The sequence below is a fragment of the Pseudorasbora parva genome, chromosome 9 (assembly GCF_024679245.1).
Source record: "Pseudorasbora parva isolate DD20220531a chromosome 9, ASM2467924v1, whole genome shotgun sequence".
NCBI lineage: Eukaryota > Metazoa > Chordata > Actinopteri > Cypriniformes > Gobionidae > Pseudorasbora > Pseudorasbora parva.
The window spans coordinates 10,216,700-10,238,455 of NC_090180.1; the positions used below are offsets into that span (position 1 = coordinate 10,216,700).

At 38.2% G+C, this 21,756-nt stretch overlaps 1 protein-coding gene across 4 annotated transcripts in view; it reads left to right on the forward strand.

Annotated features, from left to right (window-relative positions):
* Positions 1 to 21,186, forward strand: part of rreb1b (ras responsive element binding protein 1b) — a 42,392-nt gene extending 21,206 nt beyond the window's left edge. Inside the window, exons 3-13 of one of the 4 annotated variants that reach the window (XM_067453831.1) lie at positions 3,869 to 4,000; positions 4,247 to 4,482; positions 7,251 to 7,340; positions 7,526 to 7,689; positions 12,187 to 12,331; positions 12,452 to 12,594; positions 12,701 to 12,890; positions 12,987 to 15,576; positions 17,171 to 17,341; positions 17,543 to 18,295; positions 19,185 to 21,186. In XM_067453831.1, coding sequence (XP_067309932.1) covers positions 3,869 to 4,000; positions 4,247 to 4,482; positions 7,251 to 7,340; positions 7,526 to 7,689; positions 12,187 to 12,331; positions 12,452 to 12,594; positions 12,701 to 12,890; positions 12,987 to 15,576; positions 17,171 to 17,341; positions 17,543 to 18,295; positions 19,185 to 19,699 — 5,129 coding nt within the window. In that variant the 3' untranslated portion in view covers positions 19,700 to 21,186. The remainder of the gene's footprint in view (positions 1 to 3,868; positions 4,001 to 4,246; positions 4,483 to 7,250; positions 7,341 to 7,525; positions 7,690 to 12,186; positions 12,332 to 12,451; positions 12,595 to 12,700; positions 12,891 to 12,986; positions 15,577 to 17,170; positions 17,342 to 17,542; positions 18,296 to 19,184) is intronic. The other 3 variants (XM_067453832.1, XM_067453833.1, XM_067453834.1) reach the window with 3 other exon arrangements.
* The last annotated feature ends 570 nt before the right edge of the window (positions 21,187 to 21,756 follow it).

Consider the following 21,756-nt stretch of genomic DNA (forward strand, 5'->3'; position numbering starts at 1 on the left):
AAATATAAAATACAAACAATTATGTATTTTTGTTGATGTTTTTATCCTTGATTTGTGATTAGTTTAATGATTATGAACACAAGTTTAACCATGGCGAACCAAATCTATATTTATATTTGTTTTAATATAACACAGTTTAAACTAAAGTTAGCAAAAGGGTTAACTATTTCTAAAATAAGCTATGCACAGGATAAATAAAGGTGACAACATTTCTGCGACAGCTCTCTGACATGGTAAAATACGTCCGAAATATGTCAGAGTTTATCGCTTTATTTTGTTCACTCCTTGCTTTTATACTCCATGCACTATATACGGATTAGAGAATCAGTAAACAAGTGAGCAATTTCAGATAGCGCAGCAGTGTCGAGAACGAGTGTCGATTCCTGTGCTGGAGTCGACTCCGACTCTGGGCTATTCTTTTGGAGTCGACTTCCCATCAGTATTTATTAGTGTCCCATGCATTACACCCTGGCATATGCATCGTTTGTCCTCAAAGTAAAATCTTTATAGAAAAGTGAGGACGACCAGCCAGTGGAAGTACACAAGCAGAGTTTGGGATGGTGGGAGCTGGGAGGGGGATTTCCTCCCCTCCCCCCTTCAGCAGAGGAGATCACACCCTGCAACGGCACACACAAACTGCAGCAGGGCCGCATGGCTAGAGCAAGAGAGAGTACAGCAGACAACCGTCTACCGTCTACTGCTCTCACAGCCACTTCCTGCTTTGACTCTCAACCCAACCCCCCTACTGTTCCTCTCTTTACAGCAGAAAGACTTCCAAGTTTCTCCCGTTTGAACATGCCCCCAGCCTCTAGACTCTCTTTTCCAGTCCTCTCTCTGCACTTTTCTCACATTTCACGTTTCTCTCAGTGTTTTCCTCCATCTCTGCTTCCCCTCCTTCTCTCCCCTCCTGTGCTCTCACGTATGTGTCGTTCATCTTTCTCTCCCTCGTCTCCTCACCCTGCACCACCCCCTCACTGGGACGGGCCTCTCTCGCTGTAGTATCACACTCCCACAGCTGCCTCAAACAGTCCGCAGCCAGTGCTTTTCCTATCTTCACTTTTAGACAACACAATACATAGTGCTCAGTTCAAATTGAGATGTTTGTGGCAAGAAGGTAGCTTTTTAAATCCAACCTATAAAATACCGTTCCACATTTCCCACTAACATATTAAGCGGCACAACTGTTTTTAACGTTGATAATAATCAGAAATGTTTCTTGATCACCGATTCAGCATATTAAAATTGATTTCTGATTGATCAAGTAATGATACCAAAAATTTAGATTTAACATCATAGAAATCACTTAATTTTTTTTATATATTTCAAAGGAAAGCGGTATTTTAAATTGCAATAATATTTCACAATGTTACTGTTTTTACTGTAGTTTTGTTCAAATGAACGCAGCCTTGGTAAGCACAAGAGACTTCCTTTAAAAATATCTTACTGACCCCAAACTTTTGAAAGGTGTCACATAGAAAAAACAATGCTTATCAAGGATTTAGCCTAGTCCTGTTTTTATCACAACCAAACCTTAACAGAACCTTCACAAAGACTTTTTGTCCTTGTTTTTTTGATAAGCCATTAAAATAAATTATGCATTTAAAAAGGTAAATGATTTAATTTTAATATTAGGGCTAAAATGTTGCCTTTTGCGGTCTTAGCATACACTTTTTTTGATGTCTATAATCCAGATGGCTTTTTGACCTTTGTCTTGTCCATTTGACTCCATGAAAACAATTAACAAGAGCATGTGCTAAATAAAGTCGCTCCTGCAGATATTACAGTTTTCCTCAGTCGCTTTGGTGCATTTCTCATATCACTATTTACATTTGCACAACAGGTAGTTCAACCTCCACAACATTAAGTCATTTGTGCACATCATAGTAGCAGTTTCTCATTCCTTCAAACAAACTGCCAATATTTTTGGACATGCATCAGTTGCTTTCATACATCTCTCTGCTGTTTTATAACATTATCATTTGCTTATGTCATGTCATGTCATTCAAAATTAACTATACTTGGGAATGCTGAATAGTCATTCCATATAAAACTAATAGTCCTTATTTCATTGCTCTAGTCATTACATACAAAAATGTTGAACTAGTTGTCAAAATCTTTCAAGCAAATTGTTTTTTAAACCTTTTTTTTTATTTATAAATTTCCTAGATTTCTCTCAGGTGAAACCTTCTCTGATGAGAAAGGGTATGTGAAGCATTAGATCTATGTATGTTGTATGTTCAGTTCCAATATGTACTGCAATATTGTTTACAGTTGTGCACAGCTCTACCCAAAGGAAGTGTGTTTGTTGTAAATAAGTGTGTGTTTTTTCTTTTGCACAGAGGTGGACAAAGTACACAACTCTATTACTTGAGTAAAAGTAAAAGTACTACTGGTCAAATATTACTCCGTTACAAGTGAAAGTTGTAAAAACAGATTTTTACTCAAGTAAAAGTACAGAAGTATTTGTTTTCAAAAGTACTTAAGTATCAAAGTAAATTTCCTTTTTTATGCCAATGCATTATTTTATTAGTGTTGTATAAATGCACACTGTCATCATGGTTTAAGTCATTCAGTTGCTCCATCTGACGTACTAGCATATGACTAACTAAAAACTAATTTAAATACTTGTATAAAAGTTACAAAGCTCTTTATAAAGCTGCTGTCACTTTAAGGTCGAATGCACAGATCCAATACACTGATACACATCTGATATTCTCCAACTTTACTCTTCTCTTTCTCCCAGATGTTTATATTTTTAATATTTTATAAGACATGCACCAAGTGTATGCCAACTATGCTAAACTTGTTTTTTTTTTTAAACTGAAACATACTTTCAAAGTATGTCTATGGGTGCACACACTTGTGCCTAAGAACCGTCTTCTTCCATTTTATTATGAACTGATCAGTGTTCAAAAAAAGTTGGGAAAATGTATATGACCCTATAAGAGTGATTCACGACAGACTGTCTGAAACAACAACAACAAAAACCCTTTAAAGATGGAAAAAAAATCATCCTCAGACTTTCAGAGTTGCTACAGAAACAACTTTCGACCTAGATAGAAATGTAGTGGAGTAAAAAGTATGATACTTGTCTTTCAAATGTAGTGAAGTAAAAGTCATAAGTTTCCAGAAAATATAATACTCCAGTAAAGTACAGATACTCAAAAAGTGTACTTAAGTACAGTACTCAAGTAAATGTGCTTAGTTACTCTTAGTTACTGGCCACCTCTGCTTTTGCACAATGCTGTGAACAAATTAGAATTGCAAAGAGCATATGCAGTAAAATTGTGAAACATACATATTCAGTGTCTTGTACTCAGTTACTTCAGTTACCCTTATGTGTAACTTTACTGTATTTTCAAATGGCTGTACAAATAGTATATAATGCTGTCTTGAACATTTTCAGGTAGTATCACCAATATCTGACTTTTTTGCATTGGAAAACAGAGTCATAAGGGAAACATGACAAAGCCATTTGACTATTTTGTTCATAAATAATAGTGTCAGGACTTTTTCTCTTGATGACACTGACACTTTCATCGACATGAATGCTTGCTTTTGAGGAATGAGCTATCCATTTTGAGCAAGTGACACTCTTTTGCAGGTTATCTACTAGGTTTTGCAGTTTGTACTAATTGTTTTGAGAACTGCATTAACTGTTGTGCAAATGTAAATAGTGATGTGAGAAATGCACCAAAGTGACTGAGAAAAACTGTAATTGTAGCCAATTACACAATAAGATATAATTTCTTAATGATTTCTGTGTGGCTTCTTTTGCAGATGGGAAAATAATGATTTAATGGGTGTATCTGTTATAATTGAGGTCATATTGAGTGCTTTGTGAGTAATGAAAATTCTCCATTCTTAGAAATGGAAAGTGCCTCTCCTGAAAAGACTGTCAGCAATGGTGTCGGGGCTGCCGATGTGAATGAACAGTCTAATTTACCAGAAGACACTGTTAACAATAAGCCATCCACACACACAACAGAACCTGTTGAAGGTAAGATGCTACAGTCACTCTTAAAGAGATAAAGAAATAAAGATAATGATTCTGTCATTGTTTACTCACTTTCATGCTTTTCCAAATTATTTTATGTGATACAAAAGTAGACCTTTTTAGACTCATTATATAGAATCAGGAAAAATTATGGATTTCTTTTTGAACACGAATGTGAGTAAAGGAATGCAGCATTGTCATGTCCCTAAAGAGTCAGATTGTAATGGTTAAAATGTCATGGTCATTTAGGAATCATGTCATTTATAGAAACAGACTGTGATGGAATGGACAGACCAGAGCATGAAGATGAAGGTGGAGTCAGAACAGAGGAGGAGCTGTCCTCCATCAACTCCATGATGAGCACTGTCATGAATGTGGGCCAGATCAATGGAGTCGACTCTGAGCCCACCAAAACATCTCCCAGAAATACCACCAAATCACCCTCTGCCAACCGTACTGGGAGAAGAAATCAGGTATTGCAGAAGGTGTGAGCAGAAGCTGGAAATTGTATTGTGTTACTCCATGTGTGAAGTAGTCAACAAAGTCCTTAGCCAAGTCAGTCCACTTGGCAGCCATATTGGTATTTCATCTACTGGAATAGGGACCAGGACCAAGGCTGTGTCCAAAATCACACACTTTCTGATTAGGTACTTCTTTTGAACAAGTAGTTTCTTTGTGACCGTAAAAAAGTATGTGCTATTTACTTTAATGCGACTGTATTCCGGATGTACTACATTCATCGTGTTGTCACTGTCATGTCAGTTGTTTTGCTTCACTGCCATTAACAAATCCTTCCCCATGAACTCTATTAAAGTGTCTATCAGATGTTTACATCAGAATCTTGCCAGAAGTACTAGGTTGGCCAGATACTTTTTTCCTACCGTTTTATGATTATTGTACATTTGAACATACCACTTTTTTCACACCCTGCTTTTCGCCGACTGTATAGTTGGGAAGCATGTGATTTTGGATGCAACCAAATCTCCAAGATTGAGTTTCAATAACAAAATTCAAATTAGCAATAAAATGCAAATGTTTCTTCTTTAGCTCAAGTGTTTCTAGAAAATGATATTTTTCAGGCTGGTTCAGCTAATGCACACGTGCATTCTAGAATGAAAGCAATGTGTTTGGCTCTTTTAACTGAACGGTAACACTTTAATTTTTGTAGATGCCATATTTAGTGTTATGATTTTTCCTGTTTTTCTACGAGTTGTCCGTCTCATCCCCCTCATGCTGTCTCTGGTAGTCAGTCCGAATGGCAGTTACATGAGCAGCAACAAATGGTTCTTGCGCTTTCTCAATCCCCCCTTTGTGAGAGCCGATGCTTGTCTTATGCCTTCAATTAGAGTGTGGGATTCGACTGAAACACTTCTCTGTGGAGAAAACAGGTGTTTCAGTCTCCCAGCCCCCTCTGGTATCCCTTTCTACAACCCTAACTGCATTTCCATACGCTGAGTGTGACTCTGCACCGCTGCTCTACTGCAGAAGGTCTTGCCCACTGAATTAGTGATGCTCTTCCTCAGCCAGTGCTGCTGTTGTCTGGAGAAACAGATGGAGAGGCCACTTGTTACTCCGTGTGACACGAGCGCACAACCGCTCCTGCTGCTCTGACACATACTATCTTCATCAGATAGGCCATATCCTGCATCTGTTTTACCTATTGTGTTTATCTCTCACTGGGGGGCTAGTAAACATCTCACTAGGGTTTTGGAGTCATGGGTAGTGACATGTGTTGAGGTATTTTTCATTTGATTTTGTATTTTTGCTTGATTTATACATCATTACTTAATGTCTTTTCAGGGTCAATTTCATATATATGATGACATTTGTACAGAGCTCTGTACAGGGGACACCATAAAGGGTTAGTTTACCCAAAAATCAAAATTCTGTCAATAATTACTTACACATTACCCTAATGTCATTCGACACCCGTAAGACCTCCGTTCATCTTTGGAACACAAATGAAGGTATTTTTGTTGAAATCCGATGGCTCAGACAGGCCTTCATTGACATCAATGTCATTTCCTCTCTCAAGAACCATAAAAGGCACTAAAGACGTCGTTGCAAAGTCCATCTCACTACAGTGGTTATACAATCATTTTATGAAGTGACGAGAATAGTTTTTGTGCGCAAAAAAACCCCTAAATAACGACTTACATAGTGATGGGCCGAATTCAAAACAAAGATTCGAACCGTTATGAATCAGCGCATCGATTCATGATTCGTATCACTTATGTCACGTGATTTCAGCAGTTTGTCACACGATCAAAATAATCAATCGGTACGCTGATTCGTAACCGGTCGAATCTTTGTTTTGAATTCGGCCCATCACTATATAAGTCATTATTTATTTATTTTTTGTGCACAAACTATTCTTGTCACTTTATAAAATTATTGTAGAGAGGAAATGACATTGGTGTCAATGAAGGCCTTTCTGAGCCATCGGATTTCAACAAAAATAGGTCTTACGGGTGTCGAACGACATTAGGGTAAGTAATTCATGACAGAATTTTCTTTTTTTGGGTGAACTAACCCTTTAACTGTACAATTGCATAGTTAAACATTGCATTGTTGTTCAAAGTCTTATACTTAATATATAATATATAATATTATATATTATATAAAATGTATATTAAATGTAATGTATAAATAACACATTTATATATAATTTATATTTTATAACACATACATTATTAATGAATACATTAAATAACTTGAACTAACAATAAGCAGTCTATATTTTTTTACAGTATTTATTAACCTTTGTTCATGTTCATTAATAAAATATTCATGTTTATTTTAGTACACAGTGCATAATCTAATGTTGACATACTACTTTTGACCTTAAAATGTATTAATACATGTTGAGATTAGCTTAATAAAGATGAGTAAATGCTGTAGGAGTAAACTAATGTTAAAAAATGAAACTTAATGTGAAAATGACTTTCATAGCAGTGTTATCATTGTTAATGAAACCCTACAAAACCAGTTTCATTACTTAAAATAAACATTAACTGAAATAAGCTACTTGCCAAAGCGGCATTTTTGTTTAGTGAACTACTTAAATGAAGGAATAAAACTGTGTAGACATTTTATATATAAACTAATTAAAAGGACAAAACGCAACAGAATTCCTAAAACTGTATCTAAAATGAAAACACAAAAAAATAACATCCATTTATTAACTGAATCTATTATAGTATATCAATGATACTTGTATCTTAAGCTTGTCTTGTCTGTGTGTCTACTACAGGAAGTCAAAGAAGATCGCTCAAGCTTCATTTGCCCCCTGTGTAACAAAAACTGCATGACACAGCACCAGCTCACCATGCATATCAGACAGGTGCGCACTCTTACACAAACACATCCCTACATGTACACCTGTTTACTGGACCACAACAATCTGATTTAACATGTAAATCTGTTTTAAAGTCATTAGCTCGGAAGATATTTTATACTTATTTCTTTATAAATGATATATAGACTATATATCAATGTATCGACATCTGTGCCTCGTTTATCCTCCAGCACAACACAGATAGTGGGGGTACTGACCACTCCTGCAGTATCTGTGGGAAGGCTTTGAGCTCGGCCAGTTCTCTGGACCGCCACATGCTGGTTCACAGTGGAGAGAGGCCATACAAGTGTGTGATATGTAGCCAGACATTCACCACCAATGGAAACATGCACAGGTAAATGGTCAGACAGTGATTTTGGAGGGTTTTAAAACTATAAATATTTAACTTTTTCATATGTATAGACTAGCCTTTTTTCTGACTCATGATGATACACAAAAGACTGTACAACTTCCTAATTATTTTCATGAATGCATTTTTTCAAAGTGAAACTCTGTTAACACAATTTGTGGAATAATGTTCAGTACCAAAGGAAATAATTAAATAATAATAATAATAATAATAAAGCAGATATATTGGTTACAGTGATATGCCTTCAAAGGAAATAAGCCAGGCATTTTGCAGGGTTTATCAGCCAAAACGTTAAGCTTGTATTTTTGTTAATGAACATAAATGAATTGTTCTGTAAAATCCTGTTCATAATTTGAGCCTAACATTGTCTAAATCATCCTTTTTGAAGTGAAACACTTGTTTATACTCTAAAGAAATAGGGCTATTTTTGGTATTTTGATCATCATTTTGATCATTGTGCATACCATTTGAAAGTTAGTGGAGTCATGTCATCATGACAACGGCGTTAAAAGATTGGATATCATTTTACACACATACAGACTTTACAAGGTCAGTACAAGCAACTTCATTCCAGTCTCATGATACAATGTATAATGTTTTATACTTTAAAATAGTCTGTGCAGTATGTTTTATGTATCGTAATGTATTTTAGTGTGTATGTATATATGGCCTAGAATTTATTTAATTGTAAGTGGAATTAATTGCTCTAAATGGATTTTTGCTCTTTTAAAAAGACAAATTTTCATCGTCTTCCATAGTCTTGACATATTTTTAAGTCAAGACTGTGGTAATCTACATTAGTATTAAACCCATTACATTTCTTAAAAGAGAAGAGATGATACTATAGAACATGGTTTTCCTAAATGGCGTTTGTGAACCCTTGGGGGTTCGTGAGAGAACTGAAAGGGGTTTGTGAGTTGATGAAAAGCTTATAATCAATTAAAGGCACAGTATGTTTCGTCGCTAGATGTCACTTATTCAAAACAATAACAAAGGCGTAGCTTGATGAAGGCATGAATGAGCGTGGACTCATGGGTGTTTTCGTCTTCACCTCCACAGCCGATGGAAAGCCATCCGACGGGACTCGTGCAGAAATCGTGTTCATGTATGAGCTAATGTATAAAAAAGTGTATTAAAGTTACTGTGGTATGAAGCGGGGTGGGGGCATTTATGCACATTTTATGATTAAAGATATGTTTAATGTCCGCTTCCTTCTTCCATGAACTTGAACTTTGTAACAGTTATGTTTGATCACTTAAATTTACATTATTTAATTTAAAGGGTTAGTTCACCCAAAAATGAAAATTCTGTCATTACTTACCCTAATTGCGTTCGGCACCCGTAAGACCTCCGTTCATCTTCAGAACACAAAAAAAGATATTTTTGTTGAAATGGCTCAGACAGGCCTTCATCGACACTAATGTAATTTCCTCTCTCAAGACCCATAAAAGGCAGTAAAGACGTTATGAATCAGTGTATCGATTAATGATTTGGATACCTAATGTCACACTGATTCATAACCGTTCGAATCTTTGTTATGAAATCGGCCCATCACTATATTTAAGTCATTATTTAGTTTTTTTATCCACAAAAACTATTCTCGTTGCTTCATAAAATTATTGTAGAGCCGCTGTAGTGAGATGGGCTTTGTAACGACGTCTTTAGTGCCTTTTATGGGTCTTGAGAGAGGAAATGACATTGGTGTCGATGAAGGCCTTTCTGAGCCATCAGATTTCAACAAAAATATCTTCATTTGTGTTCCGAAGATGAATGGAGGTCTTACGGGTGTCGAACGACATTAGGGTAAGTATTGACAAAAAGTTCCTTTTTGGGTGAACTAACCCTTTAATTATAATAAAACATCCACAAGTGTTGAATTACTACTCATAGAAGTTGCTTTATTTGACAAATTAAAATTGTGGGGTAACGCATCACTGTTTTACTTGTTCAAGACAATCGTAATAAAAATGCATTTGAGTGTGTTGAAAGTTATAATGTTACTCTGTACGTTCGCTCTGTGGCTGCTATGAGATACTTGTTGTGCACCGCAGTAAGCTAGATTGATATTAGAGTATCATATTAATAAAAATGGGATGACTTTGCTGCTAAATAGCATGCAAATCATTTTAAAACATTGTATGGTGGAGAAAATGCTGTATTACTTTTACTACAAATAAAGCTCTTTCTGATTTTGCTATGTTAGCCACTTGACAAAGTAGTGTTGTCTGATTTACTTTTTTAGTAGAAACATGTTACGTGCTAAATCAAGAAAAGAAAAAATAGAACAACAAGATTAACCATGTCACGCTGTAATGATTTTATCGTTTTCTGGCGATAAAGGTATACAAACAATTGCTCAACTGTCTTATAAAACCCATAATTTAGAGCATCTTTGGTCGAGGGTTACGCAGATATGACGTCACTGATGGGCGACACGCTGGTTAAAATAGCTGGTTTCTCTGAATTTAAACATTCGGGATACTGTAAGAACACAAGTCAATAAAATATATAACACTGTCCTAGTGGTTTTTGTAAATTTAAATCCAAAAATCTCACATATTGTGCCTTTAAATCATAAAAATCCAAAGTTTTATTGGGATATTCATATGGACATTATCTGACATCAGGGACCCTTTAACATGTGAGTGCATTGTTAAATTATTGTAATATAAATTTAAAATCTCAAGGGGATGCATAAAATAAATATTTTAGGTCAAAGCAAGTTTTTGGCAACCCCTGCTATTGGTAAAAATCTCAATCCTTCCAAGCATTTTATTCGTAACACTTTTAGGTTTATTTATCTTCGGTGACCTAAAGAAATAATTGTAACTAAATGTATGCACACACTGGTTGCTGGCTGCATTAATATAAGGAGTTGTAGGTTTGTGGTAGAGGAGGAGGGCACAGAGGGAGGGCGGGAGGGAGGGATGAAGGAATGTCTGCGTGTGATGTGAGAGGCCTGATTCTCAAGGCTGACTGATATTGATGGCTGCACTAGCTTCTTTCTTTTATGCCACCTATATTTGGAAATATTTTTCTGTGTCCCTGCTTCCTTTACTTATGTCTTTGTGGTCGAGGGTTTGATGTGTGACTCTTTTTGTTTGTCTTGATGGGATGTGCATAGAGGGCTTCCTTGTGCAGTTGAGACATGCAGGCATTCCTGATGGGGGTGGAAGAAGTTTGTGTGAGTAAGCGAGGGGGGAAAGGCAGGGGGCAAGGAGAGGGGTGCTGAACATATTTTTTGGATGGCACATGGATTTATGGGTCGTTTTTAACCTTACCGTTTCATATATTGCATAACTCAACCAAAACAACATTGCCTGGCTGGCAAAATGTTACATTTTCCCACACTGCCCTCTGGCAATATTGATGAGGCACTTCAGATGGAAAAAATTACTCGGTGGTCCTGCATCAACTAGTAACTTCAAACACAAAACCACAATGTGATTAATTGGCATTGTGACATGAAATCGCAAGAGCTGGAATTATGGTTGCCGTATTAACAGTATTATGTTGATACTGTTTTAATCTGTGTGCTATCAACATGGTTTTCTGCTAGGAGTGAGGCCAGAGACATGAGATGGAACAGGATTCAGGCTGTCAGGGTTGGGTCCACATGTGGGTGACCATCACTCTGCCTCTCTTCTATTAATATCTTTGGCTGTAGAATGTAAAACAAGATTCTTACCAATGGGTCTGCTGACATTTATCCTCCCTTTCCAGTTACATACACTCAGAGTGCATGACCATAAACTCTGCACACCACAATGCAATAAAAGCTCATTTCATTTGAAAATGTGCTCAGTGTATATACTATATGCTCTATGGATATTTGGACCACCATTTAAATGAAATGCAGCTGTACACAAGCATCAGGGGCCTTGTATCTGGTTGAACCTGAAAGGTGGGTTTGTTTCTGTGGAAGTGTAGGAGGGTGAGGGGTGCGCACGTTCCAGCATGTCGTAATGCGACTCCCAACACTTTTCCTCCGCACATTACCTCTGACCTCTGCTGGCCATTTCAATGTATTTCCCCCCACCTGGTTACTCCTTTGTATGTTGCAAGCCTTAATTATGGAAGTGTCCCAGTTACCCAGTTTCATCATATCACATCAAGATGAAAACTCATTTTAATTAAAGAGTATATGTTCAATGATGATTTTCTTTTATTGTTTTAGTCAATAATTTGTTTTATTACAGCTAAAACTTTAATCTTTTTTTTTTTTTTACATATTAATTAGGTTACAATAATGAGACTGTTTATCTTAAGAGTAATTCTTGTACAATAAATAGCACACTTTATTTTATTTATGCAAAATATTAATATTATTTTTTGGGGGAGTTAAATGTTACCTGACCATCTCAAATATATACAAGTCAGTAAGAAGTGTCTATGCATGTTGCTTAATAAGCATTTTTATTTCATTCATTATAGTTGTTAGTAGACAAAACTTTGTCTGAGTTAAGTTTTGTATTTCTGCAGGCACATGAAAATACATGAAAAGGATGCAAACAGTATTCCTACCTCCAATTCTTCCCAAATAAACAAGCACCGACGACTTTCTACTAAGAGAAAGCCCAGTGCAGAGGATGAAGCGGAGCAGGCTGAGGAACCACCAGTTAAAAAGGTACATTTCCACCTCTTTTTTGTCGTTGTTTATGTATTTTTCAGCACTTTTTACAACTTTTGTAATTTATTGTGACCATACATTTGAAGTTATATGCAAACAATTTTGTCTTATGTTTAGGTGATGTTGATGCAAAAGTCTGGAGAGGACGATTCTATCAAGAGTGAAGAAGATCCCCTTCACTGCCCCATCTGCTTTAAGACATTCATCTGTAAATATGATCTGGAATCACACATGGAGACACATCCTGACACTACACTCAGGTAGGCTCAGGATGTTGTCTTCTTCTGTATGTTGTTTCAACATTATATAGTGTAATACTGATTTCTTTATATTATGTTAAATCAAGACTATTTCTTTTAATTCTAGGTGTAATATTTGTTGCATTACCTTTCGTACGCACCGTGGTCTCCTGCGTCATAATGCCGTCATTCATAATCAGCTTCCCACTGACCCCACTGGACGACCCTTTATCCAGAATAACCCCTCCATACCTCTGGGGTTTGGAGACTTGGCTTTCATTGACTTCAGCTGTCAAAAGTTTCCCCAAATTGCACAGGTAAAGACTTGTAAAATTCATCAGATGAGAACGAATACATTTTATTCTTTGTTGGATGAAGACCGATCATCATTTTGATTTGTTTTATTTATTCAGATCTGGTGTGAGAGTAATTTGCGCAGATGCTCTAGCAAGTTCCATAAATTTGTTTGTGAGGTCTGCAACAAGGCCTTCCCTCTTCAGCAGTCTTTGGATCTCCACAAATCCTCACATAAATGTAACACAGACACCAGCACTGAACCTCAGGAACAAAATGCATATGCTATTAAGGATACACCCAAAGTCAACTCCCATTCCATGGATACCAAGGAGGTCAATGAACAAATAACACATGTTGATAGTACCCGTTCAGATGAGAAGAACGGTTTCATGGAGTGCCTAGGTCTCCAGCACTCCTCTTTTGCCAAGCCAGAGAAATCAGAAGAGCAAATTCAGCAGGAAGTTTTAGACAGCATTCGCTTCATTCGCGTCGAGCCACCTTCAACAAATCTACCTCAAGAAAGCAGTAGCAGTCTCGGCATCTCTATTATGGAGCCTGTCTCTCTTCAAGCCATGAACAAGAATGCCGCCCTCAGCCTCCTGTCGTTACAGCCGCTCCATGGTGTTGTTAGTAGCGGTATGTTTGTCCCAATAAGTGGTCAAGCTGCTGTGGAGCTGGCGGACATTGAACAAATCCTTAAGATCGCAGCCTCAGTGCCACCTCAGATGTCTTTGTCTCTGCTTCCCAAAGGTCTGGGCAGTCCTTTACAGGTTGACCCCAAACAAATTTCTTCCCTGAACCCTAAGCCTTTAATCACTCCTCGATCCAGCATGGGTGCTTCCACACCCCCTCCACCCGTCATGAACGCCCAACAGGCCTCATCGGGTAACATCAGTCCTAGCCTTCCACCCCAAACGGGCCAACAAGTAAGAGCTACCAGACAATCATTAGCCTCCTCTTCGTCCTCAACCTCGTCCTCTCCCACAAATTGGGAGTCTACTCAACTGGGGCCAGATGTCATAGGAACCACGATTATCTCTTATGAAACTGGAAAGCAAGAAGAGTTTGACAGTAAAGAGAAGGAATCAAGAGTTGTGGGCAAGAAGACAGCCAAGGCCGAGTACCCTTGTCGGTTCTGCAAAGAAGTCTTTTCATTTTTAGGTGGTCTTCAGGCTCATATGCGTCACCATCTGGGAGCTTCGCCATATCAGTGTACCATTTGTAGCTATGCCGCTCCTGACAACGCAACGTTGATTCGACATCTCAGAACGCACAGCGGTGAGCGGCCATACGTATGTCGCCTCTGTCACTACCCTTTCACTGTGAAGGCCAACTGTGAACGCCATCTGCGTAAGAAACACATGAAGAACACACGAAAAGACATAGAGAAAAACATAGAATATGTAACCACCTCCTCTAGCGTGAGCATTGGAGGCACAACATTAGAACTCCTTGATGCGGCTGGTGCCGGTAGCACATCTTGTCGATATTGTGGGGAGGACCTTAAGAACTATCGAGCCCTTCAGATTCATCTGCGAACACACAATGGATGTCAACGTAAGCCATTTGAGTGTAGGCAATGTGGGGTGGCATTTCTCGCTAAAAGGAACTGCATTCACCACTTGCTGAAGCACCACCCAGATGTTCCAGAAAGGGAAATTGAAGAACACATTAAAAGTCTTGTACCAGTTGTGGTTGGAGGAGACACCACTGTTCAAACCAACCCTCCAACCTCAAATGGGCTGATTAACAGCATTGTCCCTCAGAGTGTAGGTCCCTTCTCTGCACCCGCTGAGGACCAGGACCAGCCTTTGGATTTCTCTAGCAAATCTCAAAAATCAATTGCTTCAAATGTTAAGCTTGAAGGAACAACATCTCCTCCCTTTAATGACTGCTCTATGGAGCCCATTGATCTCTCAATACCTAAGGATCCTGAGAAGAAGAGAATGATGAAAGAACTTCCTCAGAGCATGTCCCTGAACCATCATAAGGTCAAGAAAGAAAAGAACTCTGAAACAACCCCTGGACTTCTTACAGCTCTCCCAGTTTCCACTTCTAACTTGGCCCCAGCTCTATCCAGTGACCTTACCAAACACTTTACTCGTTTGAAGCCACTTTTACCAAAACCATCTTCTGTTTCCAGTACTTCTGAAATGGCTCCGCTGGCCTCCATTGCTCAGATCATCTCGTCTGTGTCAGCTACCCCGGTGCTGATCGAAACGGGAATAGATGCCAAGAACACTGTTAGTGCAATGGATTTTAATACAATAAGTGAGAAGAAGGGTCTAGGCACCGCTAAACTCGATTCCACTCAAAATGTATCTCCTGATAACTCAAAGAAGAGAGGCAAGAAGAGAACATTTCAGGAGGAGTTCTGTGATCCAAGATTGGCAACAGGCAGTGGCATTGACCTTGAGTCAAGTGGCGAGTTTCCCAGTGTAGAGAAAATGCTAGCTACTACTGATGCAAATAAATTCAGCCCCTACTTACAACCCAGTCAGATGGAGCCAATGAAAGAAGAGAAAGAGAAGCCGTCTGTCAATAAGGAGGCAAAGGAAGGACGAGAGGACAAGCCAAAGAAACCCCCACAGAACAAAGGAAAGAAGAATGCCTACTCCAATTCAGTGCAGAAAATGACCTGCCCGTACTGCCCACGTTTGTTCCCCTGGGCCAGCTCATTGCAAAGGCATATGCTAACACACACAGGTGAGACACTGTTTACAATACATCAATTATGACCACTTGCCAATGATGCCATAAAGCACTGTATTTACTTTTTTTATTTACTCTATGCTATAATACAGTGAGCTAAATGTCATTCTTAGGAAAATAGTTCCACATTTAAGTTAGGGCGTAGGTTTGATTTTGAAATGGGTGGGGACAGCCCGGAAGCTGAAGATTCAGGAAATTAATAGGATAGTGAATTAAGGTTTTTAGTCTATATTAACCTTAACAATATGTTATTTAATTCATTATATAATGTTACAGGTAACCTATAAAGACAAGGAGGTTTACTTCGTTCATAGTGCAAAGCAATAGTCAACGTGTCTACTCTCTTGTTCCTTGCTATTTGATGAAGCCAAACACATGTCTGAGACTGTCATTAACAAAAATTAACTGTTGTGATATTTGTTTCACATCAATATTGTCCAGTTTGTCCTGGTGGACATGGCACACAGCAATACTGTTAAGTCTCATTTGTGCCATTATTGTCTGTATCTTGTTTTCAGTCTCCAAAGAGCACTGAAACTTCAGCTGATGAGACTGGAATGACTAAAAGCTGCATGCCAATGGGGTTTCAACTATTAAAACAGGCCTCTTACTTCAACAATACAGTTTTAATGTTATGGGGACTTTACACAGACATAATGATTTGTATACTTTACAAACTGTATTTTCCATCCCCTTACACCAAACTTACCCATCACACAAAACGCTCTGCATTTGTACATTTTCAAAAAAACAACACATAGTGTGATTTTATTTTCTTCATGGGTTTCACACGCACTCTATCACAAACACCCACACACTCTATCAATGACACACACTAGCATTTAGGTTTGCCACCTATCCCGTGATTGTCATATATTGAAAAAAAGCCACTGTCCCTGAATCAATATGTAATGCGGAACCCCGTTCTTTTTTCATTTTTTTCGCTCACAGAACGGTTAATTTCTCCATTACTTACCGCATCTAGCTTTCGGAGGAGCTTTGCGTTGCCACTTCGCACAACCAAATGTAGCTACGGCCTCTCATAAGTTTGAAACGAAAAACAAATCCAATTGGATCAGCTATGTGGGTTCGGCAGGTGGGACTCAGGTCTATTAACCGTTTGTGTACCAGGAATTGCGTATTTTTCGCAGTGCGCTGTTGTAAGAGATTTTTTTAATCTAAATGTTTCCTGGTTAAATAAAATAAGTAGTACAATAAAATCACAAGACACCATCAAACAACAGTGATTATATATATATATTATATATGTTTTTTTTTTTTTTTTTGTTTTTTTTTTTTACAACAATATTACTATGGACAAATCATTGTCCCTACTAAAATCTACGCCCCTGCATTGAACACATTCTGTAGTCTCTATTTCATTAGCCAGCCATTTAGCTGCAACTGTTCTTCAACCATTTCAGACTTATTGATCTCAGATTATAATTATATTAGTGCAGAAAGAGTGAACAAATATGCTACAGTTGGAGGTGTTCAGTATTATATTTATATATTTGGATCCAATGAATCTCAATAATGTTTAGTTTCTCACTTGAGATTGTTACAGTTGTGTGCTTTGATTTCACAGGTCAGAAGCCATACCCTTGTCCTCAGTGTGAGTCGTTCTTCTCCACCAAGTCAAACTGTGAGCGCCACCTGCTCCGCAAACATGGGATATCTAACCGAGCACTTCAAACCAGTGGATCTCGACCCAAACCTAAAGCTGACGAAGGGTCCCAAGGAAGCACAGGCAGTATTGGTCAGTACCATTGTTATATATTATCATGGTGCACAAATGGTCTCATGAGTATAACATTTGTAGTTCATCACTTTCTATGGACTATAACTCTGTTGCTTTGTTTTCTGTTTATCAACCAAACTTTTTAACTTGCAAAAACTGTGCATTGAATATTGTTACATTATGTGAATAGTGCTTAACAAGCTTTTCTTGTATTTGCAGAGAGCGTATCTGACGCTGAACCTTCTGTGGATATTGTGGATATGAGCTCTGTCAACCCCAAACAAGAAGAGAGAGCTTCATCCCCAGAACAAGCACCAGAACAAACAGGACAATCAGGCGCTGAACAAACAGACAGCAGCACAGATCCAAACCAAACACAGCCAGCTGAAGGAAAGCCTGAGAGAGTAGAAAATGATGATGATGACGACTCTCAGAGCAACAAGAGTCTTGATATGAACCTTGCCAGCAAGCTCGTAGACTTCAAGCTTTCTGGAACAGAGCAGAACCAGCCTAAATCAACTGCTGAACCGGTTTCTCCTCCCGACGAGTTCCCCCACACCTGTGCGTCCTGCAAAAAGACCTTCCGCCATGCAGCCACTCTCAGCCGGCACCAGAAATCTCACAATCAGGAGGTCCAGTCCGAGGATGGAGGCAAGAAGGGAAGACGCCAAAGTGCTTCACAAAACCCAATCACAGCGCCCAGAAAAGAGATGGAGCAGGACGCAAATTTAGAAGATGATGAAAAGGAGGAGAATAGCAGCTGTGTAGAAAGTGGTGTTGATGAGGAGGAGAAGGAGAGAGACGATACGAGTGATGATGAAGAAGAGGCTGCTTCCTCAGAGCTCAGGGCTTTGGAAGAGGAGGGCGAGTCAGCCGGAGGCAAAACCGATAAGAGAAAGAAGATCTGTGCTGTGTGCAGCAAACGCTTCTGGAGCCTGCAAGACTTGACCAGACACATGCGTTCACATACTGGTAAGATCTGTTGAAGCTTCTTAGGCTATGTTCAGACTGCTGGCAAAAGTGTCCCAGATTTTTTTGCTCGTATGTCAGTGTGAACAGCACAAACCACTTGGAATCTGCTCTTTTCAATTCTGAATTAAGCCACTTCCATATGAAGTCCGAAATCAGATATAGGTCTGGTGTTTTGCAATGTTTTGTGCAACTTTTATGTCACTCTATATCAGAGGTGTCTTAACACTGTCCTGGAGGGCCACTGTTCTGCAGAATTTAGCTCCAGCTTGCCTTAACACATCTGCCTGGAAGTTTCTAGTATGCCTAGTAAGAACCTGATTATCTGGTTCAGGCGTGTTTCATTGGGGTTGGAGCTAAACTCTTCAGGACAGTGGCTCTCCAGGAGCAGGATTAGATACCCCTGCTCCAGATCAACATTCGCACAATTCTGCACTGATGCGAGTCCACAATTTTTACATATCAGTAGTTCTTTGGTCACTTAGTTCATATGAAAAACAGCTCTATACAAGCTAATCCTGAGGGGGCTGTATCGTGAATATCTAAACATTTCACTCTCTTTCCCATGCTCGTCTTCCTAGTAGCCTGTGCATTAATTCGCTGGATTCACACTAACTTCAGTGGCCTCCATGTTTACTTCCATATAACAGCGTGCCGCATGCCAACTTTGTTCTTTTGTGCGTGGGGATCAGTTCAGGACTGTAATCGGTTGCATAAAGAAAAAAAATATTTAAACAGCCAAACAAAAAATCTGAGCATTAAATCAGATTTGAGCACAAAGCAGTATGTAGCCTTATTGTTGTTATTTAATATACTTGCAATTGTACCTTCCAATAAAAAGAGACAAATATGAAGCGGATCTAAAACATCTAAAATGACCTTTTTGCTGTAGGTGAACGACCTTATAAGTGCCAAACCTGCCATCGTACCTTCACCCTAAAGCACAGTCTGGTGAGGCATCAGCGTGTCCACCAGAAACCCACGGATGAAAAAGGGACCGATGAGGCAGAGATGAACGAAGAAACGGATGGAGCAAGAGATGACGAAAGAGTGATGGAGGGAAAAGATATCAGGTGTTCATCTGGAAGTGAAAGTGAAGCAACAGCTCCAATCCAGAGTGAAAATGAATGTGAGAAAGCAGGAGTGCCCCAAAAAGAAGAGAGTGATGGACACTTGAAGGACATTAAGGAGAAGCAGCACCCTGATGATACATCTATGGAGATGAGTTTTGCTGAAGAACCTCCCAAAGAACCTCAGCCTGATGGGGCCGAACAGGAGGAGCATCCAACCGAGGAACAGTTAGTCGACTCAGTAGAGACCCAATCAGGCTGTGGCCCAGAACCTGCAAAAATCAGTGTCTCTAGCTGTACAGCGGCTCAGGAAATGACAGAGACGCCTGTTCAGTGAAGAGAAAATTCACTGTGTTGATTTTGTGCCATAGTTTATGAAGCTTCCACAAATTCTAGGATTTACAAAGCCTGGCCTTTGCTGATATTTGTCTTATAAAACAGTGTGCATGAAAGATACAGACTGGAGAACAGTTTCTGAAAACACAGTGATGCCTTAATGTTTTTCTTCTGTTTGTTTTTTTTGCAAAAAATCTGGATAAACACAACTGGACAGCAGCAATTTTAATCCTATTTATATGATTTTTAAAGAATCATATAAATTAGAAGCATTATATCAATCAATTAGAAGCATTTGTATGATGAACAGAAGATTTATGTATCAGCATTAAAATGTATTATTCTTAATTCAATTTCTGTATGTTTTTAGTATCTGTATGGAATTTGTTTGATTTCTTTTTTCTTTGCTTTTTTTTCTCTCAAGAGCTGAAGTGCCTGAATTATTTTCATTATCAAGATTGGCTGAATACATTTTGGATGAAATTGCTGTTTAGCTCTGTAATTTTTATTTTGGGTGATCATCGGCCGATCAGTTTCTTGGCAATATTTGCCTATTATATGTATATTATCCTCCATCTTTGTGCCTCATTGACTAATGATGCAGACAACGTGTGTATGAATGGCTGGAAGTCTTGAAACAGCGCCTTCTGGTGGCGTAGAGTGTGAAGTATTGTGCATCAGTGAGAAGAGCGCTTCTGAGAATCACACAGTGTTGAATGAGTACATTTTATGTATCTTTAAAGTGTGATTTGTGTTTGCCTTTTTGGGTTTTGTATTTGTACTGGAAATCTCCCTAGGATTCACTTTGACTTCAACACTGGTGTTCACACTAAAAATCTAACTTTTTTTATGCAATATTTGTTAAAGAATGTAAAAAGGTAGCCCTCGTACCGGTTTATGTAGAAGGGATACATTCAGTTTTACACTAGTTGTTGCAGAAAGTGACTATAAGAACACCTGATGCCCCCACAACATGTCATTTGAGATTCAGTGGATTTGACTAAAGCTGCGAGCCTTTGGATTTAAAGCGAAACATCTAAATTAACTGGTCTTTATATTTGTTGAAACACATTTTCTTTTTTATTTCTTTGTATGTGTGTGTGTGTGTGTAATGATGTTTGTACTTGTAAATGTATACAAGTGCATGAGGGTGTGCACAGCTATATGGACAGAAAACACTGAGCATTTTATGCAGGTATTTATTGATCAGTCTAAAGCATGTGGTTGTAATTTTGAAAAGCCATGTTGAATCTGATTTGTGCAGCGAGGAGAATCTAAAAGATGAATGTTGTTGAACTTCTTTGAGATTGTGAGGTTCTCTACATTTTTGGATACTATGTACATTAGGATGCTTTGGATAATTACATCTTTTGTGTGTCTTTTTTTTTTTTGTCAGCTAATGAAAACTTCAACCAATTCAACTATATGTTTATTTGAGTATAATTTGATGGGTTTGACATAATTATAAAAATTGATTTTGCATGTTAATCTAATTTGAATTTCTCAGTTATTCTCTTTCTCAGGGTATTTTCCTAATCAGCATTTTTCTATGTAATCTATCTGATGTAAAAAACTGATCTGTTCACTACACTACAGTTAAGAATGCTCACAGTATGTACATAGGCTTCATTGTGCCAAACATTTTCTGCAAGCAGTTGTAATATCGTCATCATCATCATGGTCATCACTTGGTCATGTTTGTCAGATGGATTGCAAGTGTCTTTCAGATCAATTCAGATGTAGGCAACTCTTTCATTTTGCTTTCCCCCCTTGCTGTTAAATCCTGCAAAGCGAATAAATCATCCAATCAAAAGGCTAAATGTACACTAAGAAAGAGTGAGAAATTAAGTTCTGTCAGCTTTTTCTTTTCTCAATTAAAACTTAAAACAGTCGAAAAAGTTTCCACATTTAATTTTATTTAACCCTTGAGCGGTCTTCGGTCATTTCTGACTGGAGATTTTTAAGTTTTGAATTATTACAAATCGCAGCTTAATCGGAATGGTACGAAACTTGGTGACTTTTATGACACACACTCAAAAATAAAAAATTGAGGGCATG